General features: G+C 41.3%; 1 protein-coding gene across 2 annotated transcripts in view; it reads right to left on the bottom strand.

The window, feature by feature from the left end:
• LOC135550591 (THO complex subunit 2-like) overlaps positions 1-24,400 on the bottom strand; it is a 62,615-nt gene extending 38,215 nt beyond the window's left edge. For both annotated transcript variants that reach the window (XM_064981538.1, XM_064981540.1), the window contains exons 1-14: positions 24,293-24,400; positions 22,946-23,001; positions 22,589-22,680; positions 11,192-11,243; positions 10,984-11,054; positions 9,041-9,162; positions 8,309-8,442; positions 7,816-7,976; positions 7,301-7,393; positions 5,535-5,690; positions 4,270-4,442; positions 3,779-3,974; positions 3,600-3,641; positions 3,316-3,446 (exon numbers count right to left, since the gene is read on the bottom strand). In XM_064981538.1, coding sequence (XP_064837610.1) covers positions 3,316-3,446; positions 3,600-3,641; positions 3,779-3,974; positions 4,270-4,442; positions 5,535-5,690; positions 7,301-7,393; positions 7,816-7,976; positions 8,309-8,442; positions 9,041-9,162; positions 10,984-11,054; positions 11,192-11,243; positions 22,589-22,680; positions 22,946-23,001; positions 24,293-24,378 — 1,565 coding nt within the window. In that variant the 5' untranslated portion in view covers positions 24,379-24,400. The remainder of the gene's footprint in view (positions 1-3,315; positions 3,447-3,599; positions 3,642-3,778; positions 3,975-4,269; positions 4,443-5,534; positions 5,691-7,300; positions 7,394-7,815; positions 7,977-8,308; positions 8,443-9,040; positions 9,163-10,983; positions 11,055-11,191; positions 11,244-22,588; positions 22,681-22,945; positions 23,002-24,292) is intronic.
• Between the last annotated feature and the right edge of the window lie 906 nt (positions 24,401-25,306).

The following is a 25,306-nucleotide window of genomic DNA, read 5'->3' as shown; positions in this document are numbered from 1 at the left end:
GGAATGAATTTCAATTAATGACCGTTCATTGTTTATGGGTCATTGAACAAGCATTGGAAACAGTGTTTAAACCCTTTACACTGAAGATCTGTGGATTTTTATGAAGGGTCCTGAAAAAGGGACGTTTCTTTTTTTGCTGAGTTTCTATATAGTACCAGTCAAAGGTTTGGACAAACCTACTAATTCAAGGGTTTTTCTTGATTATACATTGTAGAATTATAGTGAAAACATCAACCATGAAATAACACATGGAATCATGTAGTAACCAAAAAAGCGTTAAGCAAATCAAAATATATTTGAGATTCTTCAAAGTAACTACCCTTTGCCTTGATGACAGCTTTGCACGCTCTTGGCATTATCTCAACCAGGTTCACCTGAAATTCTTTACCAAAAGTCTTGAAGGAGTTCCCACATTTGCCGAGCACTTGTTGGCTGCTTTTCCTTCACGCTGCGGTCCAACTCATCCCAAACCATCTCAATTGGGTTGAGGTTGGGTGATTGTGGAGGCCAGGTCATCTAATGCAGCACTCCATCACTCTACTTCTTGGTCAAATATCCCTTACACAGCCTGGAGGTGTGTTTTGGCTCATTGCCCTGTTGAAAAACAAATGATAGCCACACTCAGCGCAAACCAGATGGGGATGGCATATTGCTGCAGAATGCTGTGGTAGCCATGCTGGTTAAGTGTTCCATGAATTTTAAATCAGTGTCACCAGCAAAGCACCAGCACACCTCCTCCTCCATGATTCATGGTGGGAACCACACATGTGGAGATCATCCGTTCACCTACGCTGCATCTCACAAAGACACGGCAGTTGGAACCAAAAATCTCAAATTTGGACTCGTCATTTCCACCGGTCGAATGTCCATTGCTCATGTTTCTTGGCCCAAATAAGGCTCTTCTTCTTATCGGTGTCCTTTGGTAGTGGTTTCTTTGCAGCAATTTGACCATGAAGGCCTGATTCACACGGTCTGCTCTGAACAGTTGGTGTTGAGATGTGTCTGTTACTTGAACTCTGAAGCATTTATTTGGGCAGCATTTTTTGAGGCTGGTAACTCTAATGAACTCTGCAGCAGAGGTAACTCTGGGTCTTCCATTCCTGTGGCGGTCATCATGAGAGCCAGTTTCATCATAGTGCTTGATGGTTTTTGCCAATGCACTTGAAGAAACTTTAATAGTTCTTGAAATGTTCCTTATTGACTGATCTTCATGTCTTGAAGTAATGATGGACTGTCATTTCTCTTTGCTTATTTGAGCTGTTCTTGCCATAATATGGACTTGGTTTTTTACCAAATAGGGCAATCTTCTGTATACCAGCCCTACCTTGTCATAACACAAGTGATTGGCTCAAACACATTAAGAAGGCAATTCCACAAATGAACATACCCCTTTTACCAATTTTCGCCTAAAATGACATACCCAAATCTAGCTGCCTGTAGCTCAGGACCTGAAGCAAGGATATGCATATTCTTGATACCATTTCAAAAGGAAACTCTTTGTGGATATGTGAAATTTAACGTAGGAAAATATAACAAATTAGATCTGTTAAAACATAATACAAAACGCAATTATTATTTTTTTCCCATATTTGAAATGCGAGAGAAAGGCCATAATTATTATTATTTTTTAATTGTACCTTTATTTTACTAGGCAAGAACAAATTCTTATTTTCAATGACTGCCTAGGAACAGTGGGTTAACTGCCTGTTCAGGGGCAGAACAACAGATTTGTACCTTGTCAGCTCGGGGATTCGAACTTGCAACCTTTCGGTTACTAGTCCAACGCTAGGCTACCCTGCCGCCTCAATGGCAGATGGCAGCAGTGTATGTTCAAAGTTTTAGACTGATCCAATGAATCATTGCATTGCTGTTCAAAATGTTGTCAAGTCAACCCAAATGTGCCTAATTGGTTTATTGATTCATTTCCAAGTACATAACTGTGCACTCTCAAACAATAGCATTGTATTCTTTCACTCGAATAGCTACTGTAAATTGGACAGTGCCGGTATGTTATTAAGACACTAACAACTAACAGACGGTAGGCAATTAAGGTCACAGTTATGAGAACTTAGGACACTAAAGTGACAAACACCAAAAGAAAGATGCCCAGGGTCCCTGCTCATCCACGTGAACGTGCCTTAGGCATGCTGCAAGGAGTCATGAGGAATGCAGATGTGGCCAGGGCAATAAATTGCCATGTCCGTACTGTGAGACGCCTAAGACAGCGCTACAGAGAGACAGGATGGACAGCGGATCGTCCTCGCAGTGGCAGACCATGTGTAACAACACCTGCACAGGATCGGTACATCGGTATATCACACCTGTGGGACAGGTACAGGATGGCAACAACAACTGCCTGAGTTACAACAGAAACGCACAATCCCTCTATCAGCGCTCAGACTATCAGCAATAGGCTGAGACGGGCTGGATGGAGGGCTTGTAGGCCTGTTGTAAGGCAGGTCTTCACCAGACATCACCGGCAGCAACATCGCCTACGGGCACAAACCTACCGACGAGACAGGACTGGCAAAAAGTGCTCGTCACTGACGAGTTGAGGTTTTGTCACACGAGGGGTCATGGTCGGATTCACGTTTATAGTCGAAGGAATGAGCGTTACACCGAGGCCTGTACTTTGGAGTGGGATTTATTTGGAGGTGGATGGGCCGTCATGTCACAGCATCATCGGACTGAGCTTGTTGTCATTGCAGGCATTCTCAGTGCTGTGCATTACAGGGAAGACATCCTCCTCCCTCATGTGGTACCCTTCCTGCAGGTTCATCCTGACATGACCCTCCAGCATAACAATTCCACCAGCCATACTGCTTGTTCTATGCGTGATTTCCTGCAAGACAGGAATGTCAGTGTTCTGCCATGGCCAGCGAAGAGCCCGGATCTCAATCCCATTAAGCACGTCTGGGACCTGTTGGATCGGAGGGTGAGGGCTAGGGCCATTCCCCCCAGAAATGTCCGGGAACTTGCAGGTTCCTTGTTGGAAGAGTGGGGTAACATCTCACAGCAAGAACTGGCAAATCTGGTGCAGTCCATGAAGAGGAGATGCACTGCAGTACTTAAAGCAGCTGGTGGCCACACCAGATATCGACTGTAACTTTTGATTTCGACCCCCCCCCTTTGTTCAGGGACACATTATTCAATTTCTGTTAGTCACATGTCTGTGGAACTTGTTTAGTTTGTGTCTCAGTTGTTGAATCTTGTGTTGTTCATACAAATATCTACACATGTTAAGTTGGCTGAAAATAAACGAAGTTGACAGTGAGAGGACATTTTTTTCTTTTGCTGAGTTTATATACGTCTCACCTGTGCTGGTAAGGGAACAGTTTGAAGAGGCCCCAGAGTTCTTCTGACATACAGGCGTTACACTCCATTAGAGAGAGCGAGGGCAGCAGCACCTGGTCTGCAATGCTCAGGAAACAACTCAGCAACGTGTCCTAGGAGGGAACAGCAGCACATCAACTACCAGAGCACAGACCACAGTGTGTGGATGCATATATTCTATTTAATCTCTGTGCATTCCTCTTACTAATTAGCACAACAAGGTTGTTCCAAGTCACTTCTTGGTCTCATTTACTTTGATAACTCACCATTTTGTCCTTGATGTGGTCATTTCTAGCCTCATTTTGGTACTGTAGAACAAAGGAGGACAATTAATAAGATGAAGCCAGAGTATGAGAGGTTATGCCAATTAACGTTCCTTTGGGGATCAATTAAAGCATTACTTATCATCAATCATCAAATGGCAAACTGATGGTGTGGCCTGTACCTCTTTCATGAAGCCCTTGCCCAGTCGTACTATCTTGGCAAAGAGGATGGGGTCGTGGGAGAGGTGAGGCCCCAGGTAGCAGAGCATGCTGAACACGTCTCTGCGTAAGTCCTCAAAGCTCTCGGCAGGCCTTGGGGCCCGCTTGTTCCTCAGGGGCCTCATCACACAGCCCTTAGCCCCTTTGGGAACCCCGGCTCTGCAAGGGAAACACAGGTGATACAGGGCATACTAAACACATCAACATACAGCCTCCAGTGCTCTAGTGTGAACCGGAAGTGGTTCTGTTTGTGGTTGTCATTATGTCTGTGTGCTTTCCGTGTGTCCCTACAATTGAATGAAAGGCTGGCATCAGAGGAGGTTATAGTCTGGCTGGCTGTGTATGTACACTCTGGCATGTCGTGCTGCAGTGTATGTAGGTGCATTTGTGTGCATCTCTTTCTTCCACCAGTGTGTGAAGAGCACTAAGTGAATCTGTGGGAGCGGGCAGGCACCTGCGGTACAGCGGCTCCACAGTCAGGTGCAGCAGCTGGCACAGTGCCAGGGCGATGGCCTTGTGAGAGGTGGCGTAGAAGGCAGGCATCTGGTCCATAATGCTCTGGGCATGATGCCAGTCTCCGATCCTCAGCAGCGCTTCCAGCAGGCCCAGCTTCTGGTTATCAGGAGGCTGAGCGGAGAGGGGGAGATACTGAGTGTGAATGTGTGTGTGTGTGCATGTGTTTGAGTGAAGCTCAGGGCAATTGGAGCAACAGAAGCAGTAGTTAGAGAGCAGCTCTTCCTAAGTCCTTAGTTTATGACTGTCAGTAATAAACTAGCTGAGGGATCTCACACAGTACAAAGCAGGCCCATTAAAAGAGGTTACGGAGGATTTGCAAACACAAAGCCTCGTCAGTAAATCCCGAGACGTCATTTACTCCAGCAGCAATGGATGGGAACAAGGAAATGTAGAAATCCCTCATCCTATCTGACGCTGCACTTCATTTGTGTGACTGACACAACCAACTGTGACACAGCACAGTAACAAGGCAGTGCTGTCAGGGAGAGGCTGTGACCGTGGGATGAGAGAGCTAGCTAGAGGACGAGCGGATATTCTGCTCCTTTAATGTCACACTGTCTTCTTTTTGCGACCAGGCTATTCTGAAAATGTGCCCTCATCTCACACTGTGGGGTTAATTTTGAAATGTTTTTTAAGCCACAGCAAAACTATTGTTGAAACAGATATTCACGCAATTTAGCATTAGCATGACGTGGGTACCCAGTTGACTGAGATGCAATCTGACAATCCGGCGCTTGGGCTGGAGGCTGGAGTTATTTTAGAAACATGGCCCACAAAAGCCTTCAGTGTTGCTATTCGTTAGCGTTAGCGCGTGGGATGATGATAGGGGGTGGAGAAGGGGGCCGTGTGGAGTCTGTACGTTTAACACTTCTGTGGCTGTGGCCTGACCGCTGCAGCGCTACCTAACAGACCTCCTCTGGTCCATCAATCACTGCCTGTACAGTCTGTGGTCCTCAGTAGCACGCTCTGCTTCGGACAGACACTGATTAGCACCTCGTTAATACACACACAAAAATAAAGCATTTCCTTTGCCTTCAGCTACACACTGAGGCAGCCTTACAATGACTGGGATTCATCATGGAAAACAAAGAAGGACACTTGATGGAAGTAGTGCTTTAGTACAGAAGCAGAACTCAAAACGTGCAGACATGTTTTTCCAATGCTAAAAATACATGTTGAGTGATTGTCATGAGATGGCTTTACCTTGTCGTTCTTCTCCTCCTCTTTCTCCTTCTCTCTCTCCTTGTCCTCCATCTTCTCGGAGGGCACCACCACCATGGTGAGCTTGCGGGCGATCTGCTTGGCCTCCGTGATCTCTCTCTTGTGCTCCTCTACAATGCTGGCATCCAGTGGCATCAGCTGGGAGGGCAAGGCAGAGGCACAGAGGACAGGACAGACTCAGTCATATGTCAGGTCACAGCTTACAGTACAATGCGATTCCATTTTCTTATTGGATCACCTGCTGCACAATTGGGCATTCACTGAGGACAAACAATGTTAGTCTTAAACCTTATACAGTGCATTCGGAGAGTATTCAGACCTCTTGACATTTTCCACATTTTGTTAAATTACAGCCGTATTCTAAAATGGATTACATTATTTGTCTCATCAATCTACACATAATAAAGCAATACCAGTTTTGAATTTTTTTACAAATGTATTAAAAATAAAAAAACAGAAATACCTTATTTACATAAGTATTCTGACCTTTTGCTATGAGACTCGAAATTGAGCTCAGGTGCATCCTGTTTCCATTGATCATCCTTGACATGTTTCTACAACTTGGAGTCCACCTGTGGTAAATTCAATTGATTGGACATGATTTGGAAAGGCACACACTTGTCTATATAAGGTTCCACAGTTGACAGTGCATGTCAGAGCAAAAACCAAGCCATGAGGTCGAAGGAATTGTCCGTAGAGCTCCGAGACAAGATTGTGTCGAGGCACAGATCTGGGGAAGGGTAACAAAAAATGTCTGCAGTATTTAATGTCCCCAAAAACAGTGGCCTTCATCATTCTTAAATGTTTCTTTTTTTTGTACCCCCTTTATCTCCCCCAATTGGTAGTTACAGTCTTGTCCCATCGCTGCAACTCCCGTACGGAATCGGGAGAGGCGAAGGTCGAGAGCCATGCGTCCTCCAAAACACAACCCAACCAAGCCGCACTGCTTCTTGACACACTGCTCGCTTAACTCGGAAGCCAGCCGCACCAATGTGTCAGAATGCCAAGCGTCACGTCTGGGGGAAACCTGGCACCATCCCCATGGAGAAGCATGGTGGTAGTAGCATCATGCTGTGGGGATTATTTTCAGTGCAGGGACTGAGAGACTAGTCAAGATCGAGGGAAAGATGAACGGAGCAAAGTACAGTGAGATCCTTGATGAAAACCTGCTCCAGAGCGCTCAGGACCTCAGACCGGGGTGAAGGTTTAGCTTCCAACAGGACAACAACCCAAGCACACAGCCAAGACAATGCAGGAGTGGCTTCAGGACAAGTCTCTGAATGACCTTGAGTGGCCCAGCCAGAGCCCAGACTTGAACCCAATCAAATATTTCTGGAGAAGCCTGAAAATAGCTGGTCAGCAACGCTCTCCATTCAACCTGAGACTCTGAGACGATCTGCATGTAGCGTCATACCCAAGAAGACTTGAGGTTGTAATTACTGCCAAAGGTGCTTCAACATAGTACTGAGTAAAGGGTCTGAATACTTATGTAAATGTGATATTTCAGTTTGATAATTTTATTTTAAAATTTGCATTAAAAAAATCTAAGAACCTGTTTTTGCTTTATCATTTAGGGGTGTTGTGTATACTGTAGAATGTTGAGGGGATAAATACGATTTAATACATTTTAGAACAAGGCTGTAACGTAATAACACGTGGAAAAAGTCAAAGGGTCAGAATACTTTCCGAATGCACTGTATATAAAATTATATTTATACGTGAGACAGTGTGAGTTGAGAGATGCTTACATGCACATAGAGGTCCTCCAGCTCTATGAGTTTGTGGTGGAGGAGGGCGGCAGCAATGTGGTAGAGTGAAGTAGGGGTCTCTTCATTAGGCTCCTGGGGGAGAGAACAGTCAGAGAATACTCATTGTGTACTGAGAAACAGCTAACGGATAGGGGGTCTAGTACAGATCAATATAGAAATTGACTCTGATGTCCTTTGATCCCCAACTTGGAGCTAAAGGGTGTATTCCAGTGCCGGGCAGCATTACTATTCACACCTGGTCTGACTGCACCATTTTTCCTCATTCCTGCAGGTCAAGGGAGAATAGCTGGAGAAAATTCCAAACCTGGGCAAGACTTATGTTCTCATCAATAAGACCTTGAAGTCTTTTCATTTAAATTGTTTATGGATTTCTCTGCTACTTGTGCAGGTAGCTCCTCACAAATACCCATTTGTACAGTTTCTTTGTGGCAGGTTTCAGACAGGCTGCAGAGTGCAGACAGTCAATGTCCATTGGGGAGTCTGCTCTCTCTCACCTGGTTGAACTTGAACTTGAAGCCCAGGATGTGGCAGAGGGTGAGGGGTTCACACATGTAGGACTTGATGAGGGGCAGGAAGAACTCATCCTGGTCAGAGCGACACTCGTACACCTCCAGGATGATGTCCAGAACGCGGTTGGGGTCCAGGTTGAAGCATCCTGCAGGGTGGAGATGGGGTAAGTGTACAAATGACATCTGAATAACTTGGGTACCAAATATGGAGATGTGTTATCTAAATCCCATGTGGGAGTCTAACTGGTCAGGTACTGTTCTACAACTATTCACATCCCAGGTAACATTTGAATCCTCAACTTAAACTGTAAAAAGCACTTCTGCCAAAATTCTAATCTCCATTACTTTCAGGGCTGATCTCAGAAATTATTCATAACCGTCACAGAAAACACACTAAATCAAAGAGTGACACAAGGGGCAGTTGTGTCTTGGCTGTAGAGAACGTGATGACAATGTAAAAAGACGAGGGGTTTCATACCTATCAGGGACTTGATGCTCTCTAGGACGACGTGGCTAGTGATGTTGCCTGAGAGGTCTTGGCCCAGCTCAGTGATCAGCTTGGCATAGCCCTCATTCTCTTCCCTTAGCAAGTTGAACTTCTGCTGCTTGTAACTAAGGGGACAGAGTTGAAAATAATATATAGGAGGCCCCACACTACACAACCATGAGACAATTTTAGGCCCACATTTGAATGTGAATGAAATGATTATTTATTGTGTCTCTAGTGTATTACAGAATAATATAACAATATACGGCCAGAATGACCATGTATTGCAACAAAGTGGTGTCTGAACAACAGCCTGAGAGAATATTAACAACTAAAGTAATGCCATTATCTACATTCTGTGCTGACATTAATTACAATTGACATTCATGGCAAAGCTTTCATCCTATAGTGTAAATAGTCACGTATTAAACACTACAGCCACAGGTTGTGAGGTGGATAAAACAGGGATGGAGATGCAACCTTGGGTTAACCGCTTCTCCAGCACAGTCAGCCCAGCTGAGTAACAGATGTGCCCTGACCTATCCTGGGGATAACAGCAGCTAACCCAGGTTCTGGACGGTGACTATGTGGGTTTTAACCTTTAACACTGTTTTTAATTTGGCTACTTGGACAGACCAATTTACTACGCTGTTGACCTTTTGACACTGAACATTACCAGATTTTTGCTTTTTACATATGAAAGTAAGTCACTGCTCCCCTTACAATAGCTTGGTCTTGATTTTGACGATTTTCTGGTTGAACTGATGGGCTTGCTTTATGAGTCCTAGGGACTCCAGTGTCTCTGGGTCCAGTCTCTCCTTCAGGATGGCATCTGGCACAAATAACTGAAAGAGAGGGCAGGAGGAAAACAAACAAGTGTCATACAAAGACTGGTAAATATATCTTATATGGTTATGAAAGATAGCAAATTTAAAGCGGCAATCAGCAGTTGAAACAAAAACAAAGTGTTCTCACGCAGTTTTGGTAAAAAGCTGATGGATGGGGCTGGAGAAACAGAACTAGTCTTAAATTCATAAACAGAGCGACGGATGCAAGTACTGACCATACATGATATCAAAATGTGAGTAAGACCTTTAAACATGTCAACATTCACAAGGCGGCGGGGCCAGACTGATTATCAGGACGTGTACTCACGAGCATGCGCTAATCAAATAGCAAGTGTCTTCAGTGGCGACCTCTCCCTGACCGAGTCTGTAATACCTACATTTCCAGCAGACCCCTATAGTTTTTGTGCCCAAGAAAGCCAAGGTAACCTGCCTAAATGACTACCACCCTATAGCACTCATGACTGTAGCCATGAAGTGCTTTGAAAGGTTGGTCATGGCTCAACACTATCCTCCCAGAAAACCTAGACTACAATTCGCATACCGCCCCAACAGATCCACAAATTATGCAATCTCTATTGCACTCCACACTGCCCTTGTCCCACCTGGACAAAACAGAATGCTGTTTGTTGACCAGAGCTCAGCATTCGTGCCTTCAAAACTCATCACTAATCTAAGGACCCTGGAACTAAACACCTCCCTCTGCAACTGGATCCTTGACTTCCTGACGGGCTGCCCCCAGGTGGTAAGGGTAGGTAACACATCTGTAAGGGTAGGTAACACATCTGCCACGCTGACACTCAACGCAGGGGCCTATCAGGGGTGCGTGCTTAGACCCTTCCTGTACGCCCTGTTCACTCCATGTCCGCGCATGACTCCAACACCATCAATAAGTTTGCTGACGACACGACGGTGGTAGGCCTGATCACTGACAACGAGACAACTTATAGGGAGGTCAGAGACCTGGCAGTGTGGTGCCAGGACAACAACCTCTCCATCAATGTGAGCAAGACAAATAAGCTGATAGTGGACTACAGGAAAAGGTGTGCCGAGCACGCCCCCATTCACATCAATGGGGCTGTAGTGGAGCGGATAGAAAGCTTCAAGTTCCTTGGTGTCCACATCACTAACAAACTATCATGGTTCAAACACACAAAAGAGTCAGAGAGGGCACGACAACGCTTATTCCCCCTCAGGAGACTGAAAAGATTTGGGTCCTCAGATCCTCAAACGGTTATACAGCTGCAACATCCTGACTGGTTGCAACACACCATAATTTGCAAATAAATTCATTAAAAATCCTACAATGTGATTTTCTGGATTTTTTTCCCCATTTTGTCTGTCATAGTTGAAGTGTACCTATGATGAAAAGTACAGGCCTCTCATCTTTTTAAGTGGGAAAACTTGCACAATTGGTGGTTGACTAAATACTTTTTTGCCCCACTGTATTTTGGATTCTGATGGGATATGACAGTTGAACAAAGTTAATGAGGCATATATATATATATAAGAATTCATTTCTACATACATTATCATTCATAAGCTGTTTTTTTTTATAGATGTAGTAACTGCTGATTGCACCTTTAACATTTGTGAAGAGAATCAAACATTACTATAATATTCTAAATTCAGAGCCAATTAAAAAAAAGTTTGTTCTTATTTAAGCTTGAAACAAATACTGTGTGTTTTGGGCTTACAATGGGAAATACAACAAACAAAGGTTGAGTTTTGTTTGAACAATACTACCACCTAGTGAAAGTTTGACATAATTTCACGATAACATATTTTTGCACCTGCAGTAAAAACTTGAAATATACCTACCAGACATGCTCCCACTAGCTGGGTGTAATGGTCGCGTTTGTTTTTTTCCTCCAAAGAACTGGTCTCTATGTCTGTCAAAAATGTATTATTAAAACAGAATATCATGATAACATTACAGTAATTTGCCAACTGATTAAAAAACAAAAACATTTAGGCATACAAATTGCAAATGACTGTCACAATATGCCCAAACTGGAGTTATACCCACCCAGTATACTGAAAACATCTGCTAAAATGGATGGCATGTCATCGCGCAGTTCCTGGAAATAAACAAGAAATCAGAAGCATTCAAGACATACATTATTAAAAAAGGTAAATTCTCAATGACTTTTGTTTGCTGATAGAGAAGTTCCATATGTGTCATTTCGCTTTCTTTACAAGCAAAGCACAAGGTTCAGTCTGAGATTGGCTGGTGAGCTGGTGAGCAAAATGGAACACTGTTTTCTTCTAGCACAGGTGCAAGTGTACCTTGTCTGCAGTAGTGGAAAAAGTCCCCAAACATCATACTTGAGTAAAAGATGCATTTTCTATTAAGGTCTCAAGTAAAAGTAAAGATACCTTAATAGAAAATGCCTCAAGTGAAAGGAAAGTCACCCAGTAAAATACTACTCGAGTAGAAGTAAAGTATTTGCTTTTAAATATACTTAAGTATCAAAAGTAATTGTAATTGATAAAATATACTAAGATATCAAAAGTAAAATTAAAAGTATACATCTTTTCAAATTCCTTGTATTAAACAGGATCAGACGGAACCATTTCATAAATGTTTTATTTAATTACGGAGAGCCAGGGGCACACTCCAACATAATTTACAAATGAACCATGTGTTTAGTGAGTTAGCCAGATCAAAAGGCAGAAGGGATGACCAAGGATGTTCTCTTGATTCAGTGCATTCGGAAAGTATTCAGACGCCTTGACTTTTTCCACATTTTGTTACATTACAGCTTTATTCTAAAATTGATTAAATGAATTATTTTCCTCATCGATCTACACACAGCACATAACGACAAAGTGAAACAGGTTTTTAGAAAACTTTGCACATTTAAAAAATAATAACATAAATACCTTATTTTCATAAGTATTCAGACCCTTTGCTATGAGACTCGAAATTGAGATCAGATGCATCCTGTTTCCATGGATCATTCTTGAGATTTCTACAACTTGATTGGAGTCCACCTGTGGTAAATTCAATTGATTGGACATGATTTGGAAAGGCTCACACCTGGCTATATAAGGTCCCACAGTTGACAATGCATGTCAGAGCAAAAACCAAGCCTTGCGGTTGAAGGGATTGTCCGTAGAGCTCCGAGACAGGATTGTGTTGAGGCATAGATCTGCAGCATTTAAGGTCCGCAAGGACATTGGCTTCCTTCATTCCTAAAAGGAAGATGTTTGGAACCACCAAGACGCTTCCTAAAGCTGGCCACCCAGCCAAACTGGGCAATCAGGGGAGAAGGGCCTTGGTCAGGGAGGTGACCAACAATCCAATGCTCACGGAGATGGGAGAACCTTCCAAAAGGACAACAATCTCTGCAGCACTCAAATAATTAGGCCTTTATGGTAGAGTGGCCAGACTGAAGCCACATGATAGCCAAAAGGCACCTAAAAACTCATGCTGTGGGGTTTTTTTCAGCGGCAGGGACTGAGAGACTAGTCAGGATCGAGGCAAAGATGAACGGAGCAAAGTACAGAGAGGTCCTTGATGAAAACCTCCTCCATAGGGCTCAGGACCTGGGGCGAAGGTCCACCTTCCAACAGGACATCAACCTTAAACACACAGCCAAGACAACGCAGGATTGGCTTTGGGACAAGTCTCTGAATGTCCTTGAGTGGCCCAGCCAGAGCCCGGACTTGAACCCGATCAAACATCTCTGGAGAGACCTGAAAATAGCTGTGCAGCGACGCTCCCCATCCAACCTGACAGAGCTTGATAGGATCTGCAGAGAAGAATGGGAGAAACTCCCCAAATACAGGTGTGCCAAGGTTGTAGCGTCATACCCAAGAAGACTCGAGGCTGTAATTGCTGTCAATAGGTGCTTCAACAAAGTACTGAGTAAAGGGTTCAGTTTATTTGTAATAAATTAGCAAAAATATCTAAAAACCTGTTTTTGCTTTGTCATTATGGGGTATTGTTTAACAATTTAATCAATTTTAGTATAAGGCTATTCTAAAAATGTAAGTTCGCATAGGGGCAAATAATGAAACACAATTCTACCCATGTTGTGGATTGTAATAAAATAAAAAATACATGTATTTTTTGTATCTTCAAATATAACAACTAATTGGAACACAAAATCACTAATTCAACATCAACATTGTGGAAATAAAAACAGAGCAGACAGAAGGCAGAGTATGTGGATATGTGTATTGAGATTAGAGGTTGACTGATAAATCGGAATAGACGATTAATTAGGGCCGATTTCAAGTTCATACCTTTTTTTAACTAGGCAAGTCAGTTAAGAACAAATTCTTATTTTCAATGACGGCCTAGGAACAGTGGGTTAACTGCCTGTTCAGGGGCAGAACGACAGATTTGTACCTTGTCAGCTCGGGGATTTGAACTTGCAACTTTCCGGTTACTAGTCCAACGCTCTAACCACTAGGCTAACGACCTGCCTCTCTCCCGTTGCACTCCACAAGGAGACTGCCTGTTACGCAAATGCAGTAAGCAAAGGTAAGTTGCTAGCTAGCATTAAACTTATCTTATAAAAAACAATCAATCATAATCACTAGTTAACGACACATGGTTGATGATGTTACTAGATATTATCTAGCATGTCCTGCGTTGCATATAATCTGACTGAGCGGTGTTAGGCAGAAACAGGCGCGTAAACATTCATTCAGACAGCACTTTGTGTTTTGCCAGCAGCTCTTCGTTGTGCGTCAAGCATTGCGCTGTTTATGACTTCAAGCCTATCAACTCCCGAGATGAGGCTGGTGTAACTGAAGTGAAATGGCTAGCTAGTTAGGGAGCGCTAATAGCGTTTCAAACATCACTCGCTCTGAGCCTTCTAGTAGTTGTTCCCCTTGCTCTGCATGGGTAATGCTGCTTCGGTGGTGGCTGTTGTCGTTGTGTTGCTGGTTCGAGCCCAGGGAGGAGCGAGGAGAGGGACGGAAGCTATACTGTTACACTGGCAATACTAAAGTGCCTATAAGAACATCTAAAAGTCAAAGGTTAATGAAATACAAATGGTATAGAGGGAAATGGTCCTATAACTCCTATAATAATTACAACCTAAAACTTCTTACCTGGGAATATTGAAGACTCGTGTTAAAAGGAACCACCAGCTTTCATATGTTCTTACATAGCACATATTGCACTTTTACTTTCTTCTCCAACACTTTGTTTTTGCATTATTTAAACCAAATTGAAAAAATGTCATTATTTACTTGAGGCTAAATTGATTTTATTGATGTATTATATTAAGTTAAAATAAGTGTTCATTCAGTATTGTTGTAATTGTCATTATTACAAATTAATGAATAAATAAATAAATATCGGCCTTGTTGGTCCTCCAATAATCGGTTGAAAATTCATAATCGGTCGACCTCTAATTGAGATGGGTAGTGTGTGATTTTTGGTGTTTGGGAAAGTGTGGCGTTAAGTGAGTGAGAAAGGAAATGGTTGCATATCCCAGAACCAATGTATGTCTGTGAGCAGGGGTTGTGAAAGAGCTTTTGATTTTGTGCAGGTGAGGGATATACATTTTATAATTATACAGCTTATTTATTTATTGTCTTATCATGGGGAACTACATTTTTTAAATAAATAATACATCTAATTTATTTATGGTCCTATATTGATGGAACGGTCCACAACCCTATATAACCAGAACCTTGATGACCTTGTACCTCGCCGGTGTAGATTCCGGGTGGGGTGCCCCCACCCAGGCAGTGGCAGTGCTGGCAACACTAGCTGCAGTAACCCATGGGCAGGGGGTCACTCGGACATTCAAGCGAGGGGGCATATTATTGTGGCCATGGTGGCACAAAATCAAAGGTCTGACTACACAGAGATGCTTGAGAATATGGTCACAACGGGGGACCATGTGTGGGTGTTTCAGGGGAACGGGGTGTATCTGACCTCCATCACCTAGGACGTGACAATGGTTAATCAAATCAACTAATTTTTGCCTACTTTTTGCTCAGTTTTGCCTGCCTTCTCAAACAGCTGCAACTGTATATGCATTCGTAAATCACTACCTTTCTTGAGTTAGGCTCTGGGATGGTGCAACTGTTGAGAATCTGAGACTATGTTTGGTAGTGTGTGTGGGTGGTGTGTGTGCCACAACTGTTGCGAGGGAGTAAAAGATGTTAGGGACAATATAGGATGAATCACAATAATTGCTTGCCGTAATGTAATTTTGGTAATGGTGAGACTGGTGGGAGGTAAAAATCTGTTACATAAACCGCCTACATTACTACAAATATTAATTGCTAATTATGGAAAATAACAGGATTTTTAATATACATATTTTTTAATGGCTCTATATAAAATACAAATTGAGGTGAGGGCGATGGAAGTGCGTTTGATCTGCTTCTGTTCTGTGGGTGGCACTGTGTGCTCGTTTCGAAGGATGGGTTCCAGTCTCTCCGGGGCCCTGGGATCCGGGGGGATCGGGGGTGGTCTGCCGGGCATTGGGATGTCAACCCAACTCGGGATGATGAGTGGTTTTAGTGGGTGGAATAATGGGGACCAATTGGAGATTTACTTCGTAGCAACGCAAATATCATGGTACAGCTATATAGACACTCAATCATCATGTTACTTTTTAATGGTACGTTTACAAACATATATCATGATAAATAGAATTGAAACTTGTGTCTCATTATGGTAATTGGTGAAATAAGTATAGCCAGTTATAATTGTAATGGCTTAGCAGATAATAAGAAAGGACGATTTGACCTGGCTAAAAGAGACGTTTACAGGAAACTCATTCAACAATTTTAGATAGTTTTGTGGGAAAAGGACTGGGGGGAGGGGGTATATTTCTCCCATGGGTAAAGAAATTCAAAAGTGGTGAGGATATGAATTAACAGTAATTTTGATCCAAATGAGCAAATTGTCCAAACAGATCCTCAAGGTAGATGGATGATTTTAAATATGTTATTAGAACATAAACAGATATGGCTTATTAACCTATACGGTCCGAATAATGATCCAAGCTTCTATGAAAATATATAATAACTTATCAACTATACCAAGCAACACCAAATCAAATAAAAATGTATTTGTCACATGCGCTGAATACAATAGGTATAGACCTTACAGCAAAATGCTTACTTACGAAACCCTAACCAACAATGCAGTTAAAAAAAATAGGGATAAGAATAAAGAGATAAAAGTAACTAAAAAGCAGCAGTAAAATAACAAGACACACACTATATACAGGGGGGTAACGATACAGAGTCAATGTGCGGGGGGGGGGGCACCGATTCGTTGAGGTAGTATGTACACTAGACTTTATTATGGTGGGATATTTTAATATGGTTGTAAATACCTCCATGGCCCGTAAAGAAAATTACATTACAAACTATCCCCCTCCCGCACTTAAGGAATTCATTAATGTCATGGATATATTGGAATTAGTGGATATACAGAGGCTTAAATACCCTGAACTAGTGAGATATACATGGCAGTGGCTTAACTTGTTATGGCTGGGGGCAGTATTGAGAAGCTTGGATGAATAAGGTGCCCAGAGTAAACTGTCTGCTACTAAGGCCCAATTGCTAATATATACATATCATCAGTAGATTTGGATAGAAAACACTCTGAAGTTTCTTAAACTGTTTGAATGATATCTGTGAGTATAACAGAACTCATATGACAGGCAAAAACCTGAGAAAAAATCCAACCAGGATGTGGGAAATCTGAGGTTGGTTGTTTTTCAACTCATTCCATGGGCTTCCACTAGATGTCAACAGTCTTTAGAACCTTGTTTGATACTTCTACTTTGAAGTGGGGCCGAATGAGAGGGGAATGAGTCAGAGGTCTGCTAGAATGCCTTGCGCCCTGTGATGCTCATTCACGTGAGAGCGAGCTCTGTTCCATCGCAATTCTACAAACAAAGGAATTCTCCTGTTGGAACATTATTGAAGATTTATGTTAAAAACATCCTAAAGATTGATTCTATACATCGTTTGACATGTTTCTACGGACTGTAACGGAACTCATTGACTTTGACTGCTCTTAGTGATCGCACGTGATGAATTTGGATTACTGGGCTAAACGCTCAAACAAAAAGGAGGTATTTGGACATAAATGATGGACATTATCGAACAAAACAAACATTTATTGTGGAACTGGGATTCCTGGGAGTGCATTCTGATGAAGATCAAAGGTAAGTGAATATTTATTTTGCTATTTCTGACTTCTGTTGACTACACAACATGGCAGATATTCCTCTGGCTGTTTTGGGTTCTGAGCGCTGTTATCAGATGATGCTTTTTCCCGTAAAGTTATTTTTTTTAAATCTGACACAGCGGTTGCATTAATGCATTAAGGAGAAGTTTCTCTTTAATTCTGTGAATAACACTTGTATCTTTTATCAATGTTTATTATGAGTATTTCTGCAAAATCACTGGATGTTTTGGAATCAAAACATTACTGCACGTAAGGTGCCAATGTAAACTGAGATTTTTGGATATAAATATGCACATTATCAAACAAAACATACAGTGCCTTGCGAAAGTATTCGGCCCCCTTGAACTTTTCAACCTTTTGCCACATTTCAGGCTTCAAACATAAAGATATAAAACTGTATTTTTTTGTGAAGAATCAACAACAAGTGGGACACAATCATGAAGTGGAACGACATTTATTGGATATTTCAAACTTTTTTAACAAATCAAAAACTGAAAAATTGGGCGTGCAAAATTATTCAGCCCCTTTACTTTCAGTGCAGCAAACTCTCTCCAGAAGTTCAGTGAGGATCTCTGAATGATCCAATGTTGACCTAAATGACTAATGATGATAAATACAATCCACCTGTGTGTAATCAAGTCTCCGTATAAATGCACCTGCACTGTGATAGTCTCATAGGTCCGTTAAATGCGCAGAGAGCATCATGAAGAACAAGGAACACACCAGGCAGGTCCGAGATACTGTTTTGAAGAAGTTTAAAGCCGGATTTGGATACAAAAAGATTTCCCAAGCTTTAAACATCCCAAGGAGCACTGTGCAAGCGATAATATTGAAATTGAATGAGTATCAGACCACTGCAAATCTACCAAGACCTGGCCGTCCCTCTAAACTTTCAGCTCATACAAGAAGAAGACCCAGAGGCCGAGGCAGCCCAGAGGCCCATGATCACTCTGGATGAACTGCAGAGATCTACAGCTGAGGTGGGAGACTCTGTCCATAGGACAACAATCAGTCGTATATTGTACAAATCTGGCCTTTACGGAAGAGTGGCAAGAAGAAAGCCATTTCTTAAAGATATCCACAAAAAGTGTTGTTTAAAGTTTGCCACAGGCCACCTGGGAGACACACCAAACATGTGGAAGAAGGTGCTCTGGTCAGATGAAACCAAAATTGAACTTTTTGGCAACAATGCAAAACGTTATGTTTGGCGTAAAAGCAACACAGCTCATCACTCTGAACACACCATCCCCACTGTCAAACATGGTGGTGGCAGCATCATGGTTTGGGCCTGCTTTTCTTCAGCAGGGACAGGGAAGATGGTTAAAATTGATGGGAAGATGGATGGAGCCAAATACAGGACCATTCTGGAAGAAAACCTGATGGAGTCTGCAAAAGACCTGAGACTGGGACGGAGATTTGTCTTCCAACAAGACAATGATCCAAAACATAAAGCAAAATCTACAATGGAATGGTTCAAAAATAAACATATCCAGGTGTTAGAATGGCCAAGTCAAAGTCCAGACCTGAATCCAATCGAGAATCTGTGGAAAGAACTGAAAACAGCTGTTCACAAATGCTCTCCATCCAACCTCACTGAGCTCGAGCTGTTTTGCAAGGAGGAATGGGAAAATATTTCAGCCTCTCGATGTGCAAAACTGATAGACACATACCCCAAGCGACTTACAGCTGTAATTGCAGCAAAAGGTGGCGCTACAAAGTATTAACTTAAGGGGGCTGAATAATTTTGCACGCCCAATTTTTCAGTTTTTGATTTGTTAAAAAAGTTTGAAATATCCAATAAATGTCGTTCCACTTCATGATTGTGTCCCACTTGTTGTTGATTCTTCACAAAAAATACAGTTTTATATCTTTATGTTTGAAGCCTGAAATGTGGCAAAAGGTCGCAAAGTTCAAGGGGGCCGAATACTTTCGCAAGGCACTGTATGTATATATATATATATATTAAAAAAAATTTAAGGGTAAAAATCTTTGTAAATTATATCATAAATAGGACTGGTGGAGTTGTCACACATGCAGCTAACACAGACATATGGAAATGTCTGCTCTACCCAAAATTACAACCAACTAATTCCAGCATTACAACAAAAATGGAAGAGAAAAGTAGAAGGGGAGAAAAGCAAGGAACTTGTCTGTTGGCCCTGCATTACAGTCCAAAAATGGTTAAAGAAAATTGTGATAAACAAGAATATATACCAGTTTCATTTAAGGACCAAAAAAATGGACAGTTGTGCCATATAAATTGCAAAATAGTTTAATGTACCAATTCCATGGCACATGGGTTATGAATTGACACGCAAAATGACGCAAGATTCAAAACGTTGTATTTTTCTATTTTAATTATACAAAATTCTTGCAACACATTATTTTTATTTATATATATATATATATATATATATATATATATGGGATACAACCTTCCCAGCTCTGCAGATTTTGCTGCAAGGAGGCAGAGTCATTAGATCATTTATTTTGGTATTGTCCATATGTAGCTCGTTTTTGGTCACAGGTCCAAGAATGGCAACATTTACTAACGCTGCAGATAGCAATGCTGGGTTATTTGAAAAGTCATTCAATCAATCAACAATATAATTACTATTTTAGCAAAAATGTTTCTTTAATTTACAATCTGTAGAAGCTATGAGAATAGAAAGGTTCAGTACTTTTGTGAAGCATCACAGCACAGTTGAAAAATATATGGCAAATAGAAATCCAAAATGGATGGTGTTCAGAGATAGATGGGAGGGGTTGAACAGAGCTGAAGGGTGTGACTAATAACAATAAGATAAAAGATAACAAAGGTTCAGACATTTTGTGAAATAGCATAGTTACAAATAGATATCAAACTGGATCGACATCAGAAATAGAGGAAGGCCAGGACTAAAAACAAAAAATACAACTATTGAAAAATAGACTGTGTCTGTAAAATGTGTATAGTATGTATAAACTAAAAGGTAGAAGCCTAAGTGTTTATTGTTTATTAGTTTACTCCAATTGGGGGAAAGGTTGTAGGGTTTGCAGGGAATAATAAAAGGTACATTAAAAAAATGCAAGCATGCATGTACAGTTGAAGTCAGAAGTTTACATACACCTTAGCTAAATACATTTAAACTCAGTTTTTCATCATTCCTGACATTTAATCCTATAAAAATCAGTTATGATCACCAATTCATTTTAAGAATGTGAAATGTCAGAATAATAGTAGAGGGATTTTTTTCTAATTTTACTAGGCAACTCAGTTAAGAACAAATTCTTATTTTCAATGACGGCCTAGGAACAGTGGGTTAACTGCCTGTTCAGGGGCAGAACGACAGATTTGTACCTTGTCAGCTCGGGGATTTGAACTTGCAACCTTTTGGTTAATAGTCAAACGCTCTAACCACTAGGCTACCCTGCCACCCCATATTTCAGCTTTTATATCTTTCATCACATTCTCAGTGGGTCAGAAGTTTGCATACACTCAATTAGTATTTGGTAGCATTGCCTTTTAATTGTTTAACTTGGGTCAAACATTTTGGGTAGCTTTCCACAAGCTTGGGTGAACTTTGGCCCATTCCTCCTGACAGAGCTGGTGAAACTGAGTCAGGTTTGTAGGCCTCCTTGTTCACATACACTTTTTTTTTTAGTTCTGCCCACAAATTCTCTATGGGATTGAGGTCAGGGCTTTGTGATGGCCACTCCAATACCTACCTTGACTTTGTTGTTCTTAAGCCATTTTACAAGTATGCTTGAGGTCATTGTCCATTTGGAAGACCCATTTGCAACCAAGCTTTAACTTCCTGACTGAGGTCTTGAGATGATGCTTCAATATATCCACAATTTTCCTTCCTCACAATGCCATCTATTTTGTGAAGTGAATCAGTCCCTCCCGCAGCAAAGCACCCCCACAACATGATGCTGCCACCCCCGTGCTTCACGGTTGGGATGGTGTTCTTTTGCTTGCAAGCCTCCCCCTTTTTCCTCCAAACACAACGATGGTCATTATGGCCAAACAGTTGTATTTTTGTTTCATCAGGTCAGAGAACATTTCTCCAAAAAGTATGATCTTTGTCCCCATGTGCAGTTGCAAACCGTAGTCCGGCTTTTTATGGCGGTTTTGGAGCAGTGGCTTCTTCCTTGCTGAGTAGCCTTTCAGGTTATGTCGATATAGGACTCGTTTTACTGTGGATATAGATACTTTTGTACCAGTTTCCTCCAGCATCTTCACAAGGTTCTTTGCTGTTGTTCTGGGATTGACTTTCACTTTTTCTCTAGGAGACAGAACGAGTCTCCTTCCTGAACGGTATGACGGCTGCGTGGTCCCATGATGTTTATACTTGCGTACTATTGTTTGTACAGGTGTTTGGAAAGTCCCAAGGATGAACCAGACTTGTGGAGGTCTACGATTTTTTTTTCTGAGGTATTGGCTGATTTCTTTTCATTTTCCCATGATGTCAAGCAAAGAGGCACTGAGTTTGAAGGTAGGCCTTGAAATACATCCAGAGGTACACCTCCAATTGACTCAAATGATGTCAATTTGCCTATCAGAAGCTTCTAAAGCCATGACACCATTTTCTGGAAATTTCCAAGCTGTTTAAAGGCACAGTCAACTTATTCTATGTAATCTTCTGACCCACTGGAATTGTGATACAGTGAAATAATCTGTCTGTATTGTTGGGAAAATTACTTGTGTCATGCACAAAGTAGATGTCCTATCGGACTTGGCAAAACTAGTTTGTTAACAAAACATTTGTGGAGTGGTTGAAAAATTTGTTTTAATGACTCCAACCTAAGTGCATGTAAACTTACAACTTCAACTGTACACACACACATACCCCAAAAATATATGGGGGATTGGAAATGATGCAGACAATTACATTGATGGAAGCAACAATCTACTAAAGCTGATCCACCCCATAATTTTTTGGGGAAATATATATATTTTTTAATAATTAGAATTTAGAACAAGTCTGTAACATAACATTTTGAAAAAGTCAAGTGGTATGATTACTTTCCGAAGGCACTGTATATCTACAAAAACAAGACAGATGCTGATTCTCTATAGTGCATCTTTACTAACCAGAAAATAAGAACGACATAAACATCACTCCAGATACTGTACGAGTCAATGTTTTCATTAAAAGGACTATTGTATAGGCCACAAAATCCTCAAAACGCATGGCAGGTTTTCTGGGATGACAGACATTGCAGACAATGAGAGGACTTCAACAAGGCCATACATACCATCATGTCACTGAGGACGCTAGCAGCGAGGTCCAGCTTGAAGTTCCCTTGTACGACATGCCAGCAGAGTTCATACAAAGCAGCCTGTATATCTAAAGAATGAAGGGATGAGGCAAACGGGAAGAGAATTATTAACAATATAATGTGTCAGTATTAGACCTACTCACAAACAGTCAACCGAAGAGCTGTTGAGATATAAGCTTGGTATGATGCTATAAGAACATTAGACGACACCTGTCATAGCGAGAACCCATCATTGAATGAATAGTACATCTTAATTTCACGTAGCAATTGTACTCAATTGTATCAAAACTAACATGCATACTGTTATTTCAAATAGCACAGAGAGGTACATACCTTTTATTATGCTGTCATGATTGGTTTTGTCTGCAAGATTCTTACATAGTTGTACACTGAACAGAGAAGGGGAAAGGTGACTTTATATTAGCTAGTTTATTTTCAGGGACTAGTATACTAGTATTTTCAGTGAATAGTTATCTAAATGATCATAGCTGGTACAGTTAGTAGTAGTGTACAGTAGTATATACATAATGTGTACAGTGTGTTGCAGACAGCCTAATGTCAGCCTCTAATAATAACACTGCATATAATACTGTAACTAACAGAGGTTATTGTTTTATGAGGACGCCATTCAGAGCATTTTTTCATATGGCAATTTAAAACATTGTCAAAACTGGAATGTCCAGTTACTAGAGAGCTTGAAGACTAAATACTGACCAATGCCAACTGGTGTGCCCTTGAGCAAGGCACTTAACCCTAACTGTTCCTGTAAGTCAATTATTGCCCATTATTAAATCAATCGAAATCGCCCCCATACTAGCTAACTCAGTCGACGACATGTTTTCAATTCAGTACCGTTATCTAGCTAGTTAGGGATTACCATAAAAATTACCATGATGATAGAAAATCTGTAGACAAAGTGATAACTGCCTGGGAACCATGTATTACCTAAAATATCAGTAGCTTGCTCGTTAATCCATACAGGTGGTGGCTATTCTAAACAAAGTGGCTAACGAGCTAGCTTGCTAATGTTTTCGTGTAGCAAGAATCAGAATGAGGTGCCAGCATAATCAGCTTGCTGGGGGTGCGTCGCTAGCTAGTTAGCTTATTATGTGATCACCAACTGCACGTTGTGTGATGCAGTAGCTAGCTCACTGTTCATGAAGTTATCTTACCAACTAGCTAGTTAGCTACATTGGGTAACTACTAGCTAACGTTATAATGTACAGGGTCAACTACCAGGCTAACCTGCATCATTAGCTGCTTAGCTAACGTTAACTAGCTAGCCTACTGGCTTTCACAGCAATAAGCTACTGTAGCTAGTTTCTTCGGGGGACTGGCGGCGGACTCGAAAGTTAGCTAACTAATTAGTTCGTATCGAATGACCCAGGCCAACTGTGTTAAATGTATTGTTATATCAATCCCAAATGGAATCTGTCGAATTCTGTACCAAACTATAATTTCTAATAAAATTATTGAACCCCAGCAACGGTATCTTGCTATAGTGAAATGGCCTCACTGTTTGAAGTAGGGTTAGCTAGTTAGCATGCTAGGTTTGCTAATTCACATTGCCCAGGTCTCGTACGAGGATAACGATGGTAACTGCTTGCATGGCTCAACAACCCGTATGGAAAATGAAACAAGACATTCGTCTTCACAATTTAACAATATAGTACAACTTACAAGTCGTGTTTTCCAGATTTTTCCCAGTTTTTGATCCAATCAGCAGGCAGGATAAGTGTCGCCATCTTCCCCAAAATACTACACATAGCCCGGATGTCTAGCTGAATGCCGGGTCAAAGAATGCAAACCAGTGCATCGTGGGACGCCGAATACATTTCAGGTCTTCCAGTCAAATTTAACCACAAATAACTGTTGGAAGCCTAAAATGACCATGCTACAATAACAAAAAAATATAATATGACGTATACTAGTGTAAGGATAACAAATGATGCTGTACAGCTCCACTGGGTTGTAGGCTTTCTTGAGCTTCTCTATCACTTCAGAGCATATGATATGTGTTGAATACATGTGCATGTGATGATTATGGGATGCTGGGAGCGTCTCAATTTCAGTGTATCAACAGTATTGATGCAAATTCGGGACAGTGAAGGTCAAATCCAGTTGTTAACGTATCACATTGCCTATCATGTCTCCATGGAGGATGTGTGTATGTGCATACATAGAAGTCTCACAACACCTCAAATATTACCCATATCCCCATTGTAACATTGGCTTCCTCACTCTTTAAAAAGACCCACATTCATCCTTTATTCATCCCACATTCATCCTCTCCATGATCACCATCCCAGTGCTGACACCAGTGTAGCAACCCCTGAGGCAGGTGATTCAAACCAGGGTCACACAACCAGTGATGCCAATACTGCACTCGTCCCATAGTAATCTAATTTAAGTGTAAGAGAGAAATAGTAATGTTGTCTTTTTGTAGGCACTAACTCCGCCATGGTTCTTTGGACAAAGCCTATAGAGAAAATATTTTTGTATGTTTTTTTTGTTTTTGTATAGGTTTTAGATTAAACAGGCTTAGGAGATCTTATACGTTTAGTTCTATAAGATAATCTTCATGAGCTAATGTCACATTGTTTCTAATAACATGATTCAAAATGCACAAAGACTTCATAATTAAAGTGAATGTTGAGTGCTATTATCTTATAAAACAAAACGGATAAGATCTCC

The sequence above is a fragment of the Oncorhynchus masou genome, chromosome 12, assembly GCF_036934945.1.
Source record: "Oncorhynchus masou masou isolate Uvic2021 chromosome 12, UVic_Omas_1.1, whole genome shotgun sequence".
Classification (NCBI taxonomy): domain Eukaryota; kingdom Metazoa; phylum Chordata; class Actinopteri; order Salmoniformes; family Salmonidae; genus Oncorhynchus; species Oncorhynchus masou.
This window is presented reverse-complemented; position numbering and strand designations above follow the sequence as displayed.